This window comes from Tamandua tetradactyla, chromosome 11, assembly GCF_023851605.1.
Source record: "Tamandua tetradactyla isolate mTamTet1 chromosome 11, mTamTet1.pri, whole genome shotgun sequence".
Taxonomy (NCBI): domain Eukaryota; kingdom Metazoa; phylum Chordata; class Mammalia; order Pilosa; family Myrmecophagidae; genus Tamandua; species Tamandua tetradactyla.
Genome location: NC_135337.1, coordinates 80382026 through 80395068, shown reverse-complemented (window position 1 = coordinate 80395068; position 13043 = coordinate 80382026). Strand labels below are relative to the sequence as shown.

The 13043-nt window shown below is 53.2% G+C and overlaps 1 protein-coding gene and 1 non-coding gene across 3 annotated transcripts in view; both read right to left on the bottom strand.

The window, feature by feature from the left end:
- LMNB2 (lamin B2) overlaps positions 1–11407 on the bottom strand; it is a 29970-nt gene extending 18563 nt beyond the window's left edge. Inside the window, exons 1-2 of one of the 2 annotated variants that reach the window (XM_077121236.1) lie at positions 11186–11407; positions 1423–1559 (exon numbers count right to left, since the gene is read on the bottom strand). In XM_077121236.1, the coding sequence (XP_076977351.1) occupies positions 1423–1559; positions 11186–11392 (344 nt within the window). In that variant the 5' untranslated portion in view covers positions 11393–11407. Of the gene's footprint in view, positions 1–1422; positions 1560–4559; positions 4579–11185 lie in introns of those variants that run through there. The other variant, XM_077121237.1, reaches the window with a different exon arrangement.
- On the bottom strand, positions 3490–3607 carry LOC143651144 (U5 spliceosomal RNA). Its single transcript, XR_013159877.1, has one exon. It is a non-coding gene; the product is annotated as a U5 spliceosomal RNA (small nuclear RNA).
- Positions 11408–13043: the final 1636 nt, after the last annotated feature.

The following is a 13043-nucleotide window of genomic DNA, read 5'->3' as shown; positions in this document are numbered from 1 at the left end:
TGCTGCCAGAAGCAGCTCTGGCCTCTATCTGGGGCAGATGGAGGAGGCAAAGAAGGGCTGGACCCCACCAGCCAGTCACGGGGGGCTCTTCTCAGGTACTGAGAGTGATGGAAACGAGGGCCTCAGCTATGACTCTGGCCACATTCCGACATGGGAACCACACAGATTTCCAAGCCCCCAGGACAGTCCTTGCCAGCACTTCCTATACCCCCCAGACCTACTCCCCACCTCCCGGGCAGGTGGCAGAGGACGCCCCCAGCAGGCAGGACCTGGAGGCAGGGAGGTGGGCAGCAAGACCAAGCCCCCTTCCCGCAGAAAGGCCTTGTGCAGCTTCCACCAGCAGGGGGCAGCAGGCACCCACGGACCCTTCTCCAAGGCCTGGGGGAGGGCTATGAGGATTGGGGGGAAAACAGTGGGAAAGAGTAGGTGGAACATTCCACCGAGTTCCCTGCTCCGAAAGGCCTGTAGACAAATAAGAAACCCTAACAAAGCTCCTACTGATTCAAAAAACCTGAAGGCCAGAGACTTAGAAAAACAAGAGGTGCCCAGAGGCAGAGCAGAGAAAGCCTTCTCTCTACATGGGGGCTTTGAAGAGAAGCTGTAAGCCCTAATGCTGACGGACTTTCTTCTCGTACTGTGTGAGTTACATTCTCTTTGTTGTCCTTTTAAGCGTTTGCCCAGTCAGGCCCAGAATCTGGCAAGTTCTGCTTAAAGGCGGACGGAAACAACTGGACCTGACAATGGACAAGGCCACTCCTCAGATGGGACAGCCCACTGCATTAGTATGTTTCTACATTGAGACGAAATGTTCTTCCTGAAAAACACCGTTCCCCATGTTTTCTGCGTGTGTTTTACTCATACAGAAGAAGACAGAAACGAATGTGCTCAGGAAAGAACAAGAAGGGCTCGAGCCTGCAGTGGCTGCTCCAGCCCCAGCCCAGCTGCATCTCCTCCCTGCTGCTGACTCTGAAGCCTGAGCTGAGATCACAGCCCAAGGCACCAAAGATTCCCAGGGGTGCCGAGCAGGCCCTGAGAGCTGCTCAGGCTTCACATCCCCATTTGGAGCAAATAAGTGTGGTAGATGGGTGGACAGCTGGACGACCAGGCCAGGGAAGCCAGGGGCTGCCCCCACTGCAAACACCTGGGGCACTCCCTCACCAGCCCAGACGCAGCCACCACAGGGGATCGAAGGCGGCCCGGGCCACTGCCCCCCAGCACCAGTGAGTCCCCAAGGCCCAGCTCGTGTGTCCTCAGGAACCCACTACAGAGGCACAGCTAGAACCCCTGAGGCCTTTGGTGAGCCCTGGGGAGCCCTCGGAGGGGATCTCTGATAGGTGCACCTACCCTCACAAGAGGAGGGCTACCCTGTCCCACCACCACCCCTGGAACTGGGGCCCCCAAGAGCCCAGCTGCTCCCCATACCTCTTGTTGCTCTCCTCCAGTTCGGCTCTCAACTTCCCCATCTCGATCTGCAGCCTGGCGCGCTCCCGGGCTGTCTCATCCAAGACTCGGCGGGCATCAGCCAGCTCTGACTCGTACAGAGCCTTAATCCCGCTCACCTGGGAAGAGAGAGCACAGCAGGGGTGAGGGTCCAGGCAAGGAGGAGAGAAAGTGGCAACCACAAATGTCCCAACAAAGCCTTGGGTGCCCAGGAGCAGTGTCATCCCAGTTGAGATGCTGTCGGGGAATAGATTCTGTTAAACCCCAAGGGACTCTGTGTCCCATCGTCATCCAAAAACCTGCCGACAGCCTAAGCAGCAGCACACATTTAAATTCACAAACTGAGTGGGGGGTGGGGGGGAACCCCAGAAGCTAGGGGGTCACTCTGTTTATGACATCTAACCCATTGAGAATTTATTCTGGTGTACAGAGTGAGTGAGAGAGATGGAGCTCAAGTTTATCACTGAAAAATTAGTGTTTCAAAAACTAAGAGTGGGGTGGGCCACTCATGGCATGCCTGCCATGCCAGAGGACCCGGGTTCATTTCTCGGTGCCTGCCCATGTTTTAAAAAAAAAAAAATACTAAGAGTGTTTCTCTCCCTCAGCACGGCCAACATTTGGGGCCAGGTTGTTCTCTGCGCTCGGGGCGTCCTGGGCACTGAGGGGTGCCGAGCAGCTTCCTTGGGTTCCCCCCAGTCAATGCCAGCAGCAGCAACCCCCAAGTCATGTCAACCACAAATGCCCCCAGAAGTTGCCAGGTGTCCAAGGGTGGGGAGGACCGGTTACAAACCACTACTCTATTTTCTTTTTCTCTAAAAAGTGAATGAATTTTCCAGCAGACAAAAGCATTTTTTTTTCCTGCAAAAAGCACTGTCTCTTCATTGCCAGTATGTCTTATGACCAAGGACATTGTGCCGTCCAAACTTTGGGGGCAGCCCACCTCCAGGTGCTGGGCGTGCTCTTGCACTCCTGGTGCTTTCATGGGCATTGCTGCCTAAGGCACACTCCTATGCTGTCTGCAAAACCCAGCTCAGGGTCGCCCTTCCTGAGAGCTCTCCTCACTCAAGCCACGTCGCCCTCCCTGGCACTCAGCACTGATCTCTCCAGCCCCAGCTGCTGGACACAAGTGCCAGGCAGAGCAGTGCACCTGTCTACATGGAGTGTCTGTCTACTCGGGTCTCCCCCACACTGGCTGGCCTGTCTTTTCCAACTCCCCGCTCCACCAGTAGCCCAGCCAGGGGTTCAGGATGCACACACAGCCCCTGAAAGGTTACCCTGCTTGGGGGTCCTTGGCCAGCCCGTGTCAGGATGCACATTCCTGGTATCCCCAGAGGTTCCCCATCAGCTGAAGTCCTGACAACCCTGCCCCCTACGCTGCCCTTCCCAGCTGCTGCCACACTGCCACCTGCCCCCTCAGGTGGAAGAACTCAAATGTCCATCAGCTGATGTTCCTGAATCGGTGGTGATGGCTGCACAAACCTGTGACTATACTAAAATCCCTGAATTGTACCTTTAAAGGGGTGATTTTGATAGCAGGTGAGTTCTATCTCAGTAGAACTGATAGAGGGCCATCTCGTGATGGAAAAGCCAGGCTGGGGCATGATTCACGGGAGGCACCTAGTGGGCAGTATCTCCCCCAGGGCTACCAGCATCGGGGATAGGAGCTGGGGTAGACCTGAAGGGTTCATGCCCCGCTCCCTTTACAGGAAAGGCCCATGTGGAGGGGGTTAGGGGAGCCACCAAGCACCCACCTCTAGGCAGGGTGACCAACCGTCCCAGCCTGCATGGAATGCAGGACATTCAGTGGGCACACCAGAACGAGGTGGAACCTCATGCCCAGTCTATGTGCTGGCAGGGTACAGAAGGGCGCTGTTCTAGTCTGCTAGCGGCCAGAACACAACACACCAGAGACGGATTGGCTTTTTTTTTTTTAAATGCAATTTCTTACGCATCTACGTCGTTTATTTTATTAACACTGTCGCTTTTAATGAAAAAAGCCTGAGTAATTACAAAGAACTTTAAAAGGAATAGCTTTAACGCACACATTGGACCTTGAAAAAAACCAAGGCCTTCAAAAAATTGTTCAACGACTCATAACTGCTTCTCTCCATGGAAATCTTTAGTAAAAGGCGAAAGATTTATACAATTTGAAGAGAAACTAGAGTATAACAGATTGGCTTTTAATAAAAGGGGATTTATTTCATTAGTTCTTCAGAGGAAAGGCAGCTAACTTTCAACTGAAGTTCTTTCTTACGTGGGAAGGCACAGGGTGATCTCTGCTGGCCTTCTCTCCAGGCCTCGGGGTTCCAACAACTTTCCCCGGGGTGATTCCTTTCTGTATCTCCAAAGGCCTGGGCTGAGCTGCCAGTGCCGAGATGAGGTGTGCTGAACTGCTGGGACTGTGCTACGCTGAGTCTCTCATTTAAGCACCAGCCAATTAGGTCAAGCGTCATTCATTGCAGCAGGCACGCCTCCTAGCCGACTGCAGATGAAATCAGCAACAGATGAGGTTCACGCACCATGGCTTACGTCCACAGCAACAGAACTAGGTGCCTTCACCTGGCCAAGTTGACAAGTGAATCTAACTACCATATGCCCACCCCCCATCAACTTGGCAACGACACATATCACCTTAAACAATATTAAGGTGCAAAAAATTCTAGTCTGGCTGTGGACCTATGAATCTCAAAACAAGTTATCTGGTGCCAATATGCAAAGGAGGGACAGTCACAGGATCCATAGGGAGAAATCGGAAGGAAAAAGCTGCAGGGCAAACACTATTGGATTTCGAAGTCTGAAAGCCACTTATCCTTCAGCTTTAGAAAGCTGCAGTCCCACCCTTTCCAAGGCCCTATGCAGTGGCCCGCCTCTTTCCAAATCAACCTTAGGGTACACTGAGGAGACCACCTTTTCCTCGGCTCCACTCTCTCCAGGCATAGGAGTGACACCTGGGCTCTCTGCCATTTCCAAGGCACACGCTCAACCCCTATAGGTGGTGGCAGCCAGGCTCTACCTAGTCCCCAAGGAGTGCGCTGTACCTTCTCCAAGGCCTGAGGCGGCACAACTCTTCCACTGCAAAGACATGGGAGACTCATCCTCTGCCCTCAGGGTAAACTCACCCTCTCCATGTATATGGGTGGGTCCACTCTCCTGGCTGAGGTTTCTTGGCTTCAGACCCGAGTTTCCATGGTTCTCACTCTGCAGACTCCAATTTGTCCCTTTTTTGCCCCCTTTGTCCAGATTGGCAGTGGTTCCATTTACACCAACAGTCTCTTCAAGCACTCTAGGACTTCTCCATTATTCTCTTCACAGTTCCTCCAAAATCTTCCCCTTAGCCATCCAAAAAAAAACTGTTCCAACATATCTGGTATTTGCAAACTTAGGCAGTACCCCACTCTCCAGTACCAAATCTGTTCTAGCTTGCTAGCTGCAGGAATGAAACATACCAGAGATGGATTGGTTTTTAATAAAAGGTGATTAGTTCTTCAGAGGAAAGACAACTAACTTTCAACTGAGGTTCTTTCTTATGCGGGAAGGCACAGGGTGATCTCTGCTGGCCTTCTCTCCAGGCCTCTGGGTTCCAACAACTTTCCAGGGGTGATTCCTTTCTACATCTCCAAAGGCCTGGGCTGCAAGTGGTGAGATGAGGTATGGTAAGCTGCTTGGGCTGAGCTCTCTCATTTAAGCACCAGCCAATTAAATCAAACATCATTCATTGCAGCAGGCACGCCTCCTAGCTGACTGCAGATGTAACGAGCAACAGATGAGGTTCAGTACTACTAGCTGATGGCCACAGCAACAGAACTAGGTGCCTTCACCTGGCCAAGCTGACACCTGAATCTAACTACCATAGGTGCCTTGCCCTCTTTTACAGATGGATAAACTGGGGCACAGAACAGGAAAATGTCATCTCTTGCCCACAGCTGGCTAGGGGGCTGAGGTGGGTCCAGGGTGGTCATCCCCTGGACTGTTTTCCCTGGGACATGCAGGGGGGAATCCTCCCTCAAGGGTGGCCGTCCCAGGCCACACCCTGAATGGCCGCTCTCTGGGAACTGAACTCTGAATAAACCCTCATTCACAAAGAGCAGCAGCTTCACCCCCAGGATGGTTGGGGACATGTCCTCACTGCAGCTCTGCAGGTGACAGGGATGAACCTGCTTCTCAATTCCCCTGAACCCAAGGGTGGTCCTGCAACCTGTGGGAGGGTCCACAGTTCCTGTTCCCCCCAAGGCCTGGGTTCTGGGGCTCTTTCTCCTGCAGCTTCCTGCTCCAGAAACAAAGTATCAGGGCTTTAAATAAGAGACCAGTGCTGAGCTACTTGAGGGCGAGGGAAAAGGGAAAATCGGTGACTGATGCTATGTTTAAGTTTTTGATATTCAGTTGATTTATCATGGGGTTTTTTTGGCATTAATTTGTTTTTTCTTTTTTTGTTCCCAACCATGCTAAAACATAATATAAGAAACTTTGCCAGTTTAGCCACTTAAAAAAAATCCTTAACCTTTTTTATCTGTAATTTATACCTTAAAGACTTGAACGTAAATCTTTCTAACATTGTGGTGACATATATAAAACATAAAATTCCCCATATTTTTAATGCACAATCCAGTGGCATTAATTATTCAGTGTTGTGTAGCCACCACCACTATCTATTTCCAAAGTTTTTCTTTGCCCCAGTGGAATCTCTGTACCATTAGCAACCACCAGTTTTGATCTTAAAAAATGGATTCCATTGAGATGGGGTTCCCCCGGTGAGGCCTGAGTCTCGGCCCGAGATAGGCTCCCAACCGTTGGGCCACTTCAGGACTGACAAGGTCATCCAAGACGAGAAAAGCCTAAGAACAGTCATCACCAAGGAAATGCGACCAAATGTCACAGACAGGGCTCGGGGACAGAAAGGGCATTAGTGAAAAGCTGAGGACATCGGAATCAGGTGCGGACCTTAGCTAATGAAAGTGTATCGATCGGGCTCTTAATTGTGAAAAATGCACCAGGTGCTATTGTAAGATGTTGGCTAATAGAGGACACGGGGTGTGGGATGTGGGGAGCTCACTGTAATAAATTCTCAATTTTTCTGTATATCAAAAACTGCTGGAAAAAATAGTTTAAAATGTTTGGAAATGGACAGAGGTGACGGTGGCATGTTATTGTGAGAATAATGAGTGGTGGAAAGGGGAAGTTAAGAGCCACGTATGTCACAGAAGGAAAGCTGGGGGCTAAAACACGGGAATGAATAACTGAACCTTATGCTGGACAGTGACTATGATACACTGTGTACAAGTGTACAAATATAAAGAAAGTTCTTCCATGAACTAGAGCAGATGTTTAATTAGAAGGAATTAAGTAACAGAGGGGAAAAATGTGCCTCTTGCAAACTAAGGACTATAATTTACAGTAATATCTTAAAACTCTTTCATCAACAATAACAAACGTACCACACTAACGTTGTGGGTCAATAATGGGGGGGATAACGGATATGGGAGAATTTAGGTTTCCTTTCTTATTTTTGTTCATTTTCTGGAGTAATGAAAATGTTCTAAAATTGATCATGGGGATGTACGCACAATACGTGATGATACTGTGAGTCAGTGATTGCACACTTCAGATGGTTTCTATGGTATGTGTTTTATCTCAATAAAACTGCATTAAAAAATAGTACACTTTATTAATTAAAAAGACACACATATCTGATCTGTCTCGATGGCTGACTATTTTGGCATTTGTGTTCCAGGCCAGTGCCTCACCCCAGCCCAGGACTCGCTCCAGGCTCCCAGGGTGCCCTCTCTGCAATCTTGGGGTCTCTTGTTTAAAGCGCTCAGGCTCTCCAGCAGTATAATGGGTTTCTGTGTGCAGGTTTTTAACTGTTTTGTCTTACTAAGGAGTTCTCTGGAGCCAGAGTCAGCAAACTCCAGCCCACTGGCCGACTCCAGCCCTGGACCTGTTTCTGCCCAGCCTATAAGCCCAGAATGGTTTTACATTTTTAAATAGTTAGGGGACAGGGGAAGGAGAAGTTTCGTGACACAGGTGAATCACATTCAATTCCAGTTTGGGTGGGTATAAATCAAATTGTATCAGCACCCAGCCCCGTCCCTTTGCTCACGGAACGGCAGTGGCTGCTTTCACACTACAGCAAAATTACTGTCTCCCCGGTCCCTTTCAGTAAAAATTTGTGGAACCCCCAGCCTGCAGGCCCATCCTGAGAGGAGGGCAATGGCCAGGTGCGGCCAGCGGGAGTCTCAGCACTCTCGTTGCATCTTTCACTGCAGTGTGCCTGGCATGAGGGATCCCAACAGGTGTGCCAGCATATGGCAGCCCAGGGCAGGGAGGCGCCCCTCCATGACCCGAGATGCCTATTTGGTGGGGTCCCCCAGATGCCCAGTGGGGACAGGCGGCACAGCTGGGGGATATAAGATGTCACCTGGGAGCAAAATCGCTCTCCAGTTGAAATCCAGATTCCAGCCCTTGGGCCACCCATGCGGGACACTATAAGTGCCACCTCCTCCCATGAGGCCCCCCAGCCCAGGGGCGGGAAACTGCAGCCAAGCTTCCTTCCTTCAAGGAGCTCAAGACCTCGGCGGGGAAGGTCCCTGGGATGGCACCCCGCTCCCCGTCCCTCAGAACCACCGCCCTGGGCCCGGCCTCCCTGACTCCACCCGCCCCTGGGTCCTGAGATCTGACTTGAACCCTTGAATCTGACTAGCTCCCCCCACCGCCTTCCAGGAGACCCTTCAAGGAGAGGACTGTGACACCAAGGACACTGACAAGTGTCAAAAGAGAATCGGTGGGATCTGCATGCAGTTCTGGGTGTATGCACAAGTATGTGTGAGAGAATGTTTATGGAGCGGAAGAGGGGGGACGAGACATGCTCTGGCCCATGGGTGAGGGGGACAAAGCTTTCTTTTCTACTACAAGTTGGTGTTATGCCCATGAGATTTCAAATGACAAATTTCCAGGACATCACTTAAGTGGCCCCTCACCTCTACAGCAGCGTCCCTGTCCCCCCTCATCGAGGCCAGGAGCACCCCCTTTCCAGATGTGACAACCAAAATGTCTCCAGACATCACCTGATGTCCCCTGGGGGGCAGGAGTCCAGATCCCCATGTGGAAATCCCTGGTCTACAGGTACACTGCAAACTCTCATGTGTGACACACCCACATTCCTCGCAGTGGGCACATCCCTCTTCACAGCCAGCACCCCCTTCCCAGCATTCTCCTGGGTGCACCCTGCCCCCCACTGCCCACTTCCTGCCAGGCCACTCCCTGAACCAGCTGCGCTTTGTCCGCCTGTGTGGAAGGGCAGTTCTCTGGAGCCCAAGGCCACCTGGGCCACTTGCTCTCTACAGCAACCTGTGGGCTCGCCCTTCTCAGCTGCCCCTGGGAGAGACACTTTGGCCCTTTCAGGAGCCCTGTGGGTGCACACAGGGGCAGGTTGAGGCCCCCTGCACACACCCCACCAGCGCCCCCTTCAGCCCCAAGCTAGCCCTGCATTCCAACAAGCCTTGGACGCTGAGAGGCACCAGGGAGCTGGGAAATACACAACCCTGCCACCCAGACAGCTCAGGAGGGTGGACTCACCCGGCCCACCCACCCTGGCTCAAGCTCGGGTCAGCCTGGGCCAGCGAGGGCAGTGTAGCGGTTTCCTGTGCTCCTTGGGGGTGGGGGGCGGCAGGGAGCAAAGCAACCCCTGGGGGGGTGGGCCACAAGGTCCCAGGACCTGGCCCAGGCGAAAGCCACCCTGGGAATAAACAATTCTCTCCCCATTGTGCCAATGACAAAAGTTAGGCACAGTGATGAAAAAGAGGGGACCTGCCCAGAGTGGAAATCCAGTCCTGGGAGACTCTGGAGCTGCTCCACGAACTGTAAGGCTCTCCCCGGCCCTGAACACATAGCTCCGTTCAGCAGCACTGCTTCCGCTCTATACTTCACAAGCATTAACTCATTTCGGCCCCACAAATAACCTCAAAAAAGTGGGCAGACCATTCCCATTTTACAGGCGAGGCTATGGAGACCTGAAAAGGCCTAGTGCCTTAACCAAGGTCACCCAGAGGATAAGCTGACCACACCCCCCAACAGCGTGCGGTCCCATCACTTGGCCAGTGCTGGGGCTGGGGAAGTGGAGCCTTAAGGAAGGGGACCACGGACCCCACCAGGGGCCCAAACCACGTGGCCGAGCATCTCCCAGACCCTTTATTCTCAGGACCTGCCCCTGGGTCAGGTGTGACCAGTGGGAAGGAGAAAAGAGCAGCCCGGATGACTGGGCCTGGGGTCAGCTTCTCAGGCATGGCTGTGAACTGAGGTCAGATCCCAAGAGGGGACCCTAAGACCACTGCAGGGGACCCTCAATATCCCCCTTTCATATCTCTCTTGAGGAAGAGCTTTTGTAGCCCCTTTTTGTAGCAGTGAAGTCCCAGGATCTATCTGAAACCCTAAAACTTTCTCCCACTGACCCCAAGACCTCTTAACCCCCTCTCCTTCACATCCCTAGGGGTGAGGCCAAGCCGGCTCCTGCCCCTGAGTCACTGGGGGTGTCTCGAGGCCCAAGTAAGGACCTCCCAAATTTCCTGTGGGTCCCCAGGGGCATAAACCCCCTCCCTGATACGCATCTCACCCCAGGCCCCGGTGAGAGGAGCGCTTACTGCCCATCCCCCCACCCCCACCTATGGAACTCCCCAGGATTCAGCACAAGACCCCTGAGAAGTTCCACGGAAAAGAGACACCGTGACCTGTCTCAGGGACCCCTGTAAGACCCTCCATCCCTCCTCAGGACCCCCTTGGAGTCTCCCAGCCCCCTCAAAGTCCAGACAATCCCCCAAATTTTCTACTGGACACCTAGCACCCAAATCTCCTGGGAGATTCCCCCACAACTGCCTTAGGGGCAGGGCCTAACCTGGCTCACACTAAGATGGGGGGCCAGATTCCTCGGAATACAGGGCCTGCTCCAGGCTGCAACCCTCACTCTGTGAGGCCCCCCCAGGATTCCCCAGAGACCCCTAGGAGGGTGGGTATTGCCTAGTCTACATCCATCACTCCAGGGCCTCCAAGACTCCCTAGGGTCCCTTAGAGAGCAGGGCTGCCCAGCCTATAGTTCTCGCTCAGGGCAGGGTACCCCTGCGATTCCCTGGAGACCCCTCAGAGGGCGGGCCATCCATTCTACACCTCTTACTCCGGGAATCCCCGAGATTCCTCAAGGAGCCCTCAGAGTGTGGGGCCTGACCAGTCTGCACCTCTCACTCAGGAGGGGGACCCCATGATTCCCCAGGGACCCCCTCAGAAGGAGGGGCTGTCCAGTCTGCACCACTCACTCGGGGGAGGGGGTGGCTCCCAAGAATCCCAAGGGAACCCTCCGAGAGCGGAGCCTACCCAGTCTGCACCCCTCACTGCAGGGGTCCCCGAGATTCCCTGTGGACCCCTCGGAAGGCGGAGTCCGTCCAGTCTGCACCCCTCACTCCAGGAACCCCCGAGATTCCCTGGAAACCCCTCGGAGGGCGGGGCCCACCCAGTCCGCATCCCTCGATAAGAGCGCCTCTGAGATTCCCCGAGGGCCCCTCGGAGGGCGGGCTGTCCAGTCCGCACCTCTCACTACCGGGGCCCCCAAAATCCCTCCCAGCAGGCGGGGGCCGTCCAGCCCGCACCCCCGCGCTCCAGAGGACCCCAGGATCCCCCAGGGACCCCTCAGCAGGAGGGGCCCACCCAGCCCACAACCCTCGCTCCGGGGCCCCCTGCCCGCACCCCTCGGCGCCCGGGCTACCTCGCGAGTGGTCACCTCCTCCTTCTCGGAGATCTTGAGCAGGAGCCGGTCGTTCTCGAGCTCGAGCGCTCGGACCCGGTCGATGTAATGCGCGAGGCGGTCATTGAGCTCCCGCAGCTCCTCCTTCTCCTGCAGCCGCGACAGGCGCGTGGGCGACAGCGGCGTGGCGGGCCCAGTGCCCGCGCGGCCGGACAGCGGCGTGGCCATGGCGGCGGCCCGGGGCCTGCGCGGCTCAGGACAGCGGCCCGCGACTCCGCGGGCTCATTCAATCCCGCGCCGCCGACCGCCAAGATGGCGCCGCTCGCCGCCGGCCCGCGCGCTGCGCCGAGCCGCGCGGCACGCCGGGACTTGTAGTCCTGCCGCCTGGGCGCCTGCGCGGAGCATCCTGGGGATCGTAGTTCCCAGGCTCATGGCCGCGTGGGGCGCGGTGGGGGAGGGGGCAGAGGGGCGGGCTGCCCTTTCCCCCTCAGTTTCCTGCTCTGTTCACTAGATTTTAGTTAAAGGGCGAGATCCTCTAAAGCCAACCCCCCGGCTTCATAAGTCCAGCCCAGCTGCTATGTGACGTTGGGTTGCCGTCAAGTGCTTCAGTTTCCCTGCTTGTATAATCTAGCGTTTCATGTTACTACTTGAATCCTTATGTCGGTGGTCCTTGGGGTTACTGTGAGGGGTGGAGGAACCCATGCGGTGATATCTTCATATCTTGCACATGTACACACTACCATTTTTCCATATAAGAATCGATAGTATGCAATAAAAGACAATCTCTTAATGTTGCTAGTGTAGGGAAAATTAAAGGTGGAGACTAAAGTACTGACACACGCTAAGCGAAAGAAGCCAGACGCAAAAGACCACATGTTTTAAGATTCCATTCATATGAAACGTCCAGAAAGATCTACAGAGCAGGATTTGGGCATTGTGAAGGTGCTGAGAACAAGCCCCCCACCTCACCCCCGCGGAGTGTCTGTGGACACTGCCAAACGTTTCTGTGGGGGTAGAATCACCACCAAGACCTCCACCCCAGCTCAAAGCCCCTTCCTCTCCCTTTGCCATTTGCCACGTGTTCTTTCTGCCTAGTCCACAAATCCTGCATTAGGGGATTTGACTCAAACAGAAGGGAGGCAGGCAGCTGTTCTAGGCTACAATGTAACTATCTGGTCTTATCAAAAGTTGCCTTGTACATATGGGCCCCAAGCACATTTTTTTCCTGCCAAATGGTAGGAATATAAATATAAAAGACAGTTGGTAAACTGAGGCGGTGGGGGAGAGGAGGGGTTTAAAGTAAGGTTTAAAATAAATAATGGTTCCTCTCCAGCGTTTTAGAGCAGTTAGAAGTAAAAATCTAAAACTGTGAAATTGTAACCCATGTCAAACTCTGAAATATGTTCTACAACTAATTGTGGTGCTGTGCTTTGAAATTTATAGCTTTTTTTGGTGTATATATATATGTGTGTTATTTTTCACAAAAAGAAGAAAGGAAAAAAGTCGATTGTGATGATAAAAAACAATATTTTAAGCCCTCTAGCCTCCTATATTCTGGAGCAGCTAGAGGGAAAAATCTGAGAGGATATGGCAGCCCATGACAAACTCTGGGATCAGTCCTGTAACCACTTGTTGAGGAGTGCTTTGAAAACTATTGCTTTTTTATTTCTTTGCTTTGCATATATATTATACCATATAATTTTAAAAGTTGAAATAATATTAATAATAAGGCAGGAGGCAGAATCAAAAGGGATAAGTCTGACCGGACTTTGCAGGGAGTCACGCTTTTCTGTTCCCTCTTGGGGATTCGAGGTTCCCAAGAGTCTCCCAGGCTTTGTCGTGCGGTTCCTTGCGCGTGGAATGCTGTTCCCATCCTGAC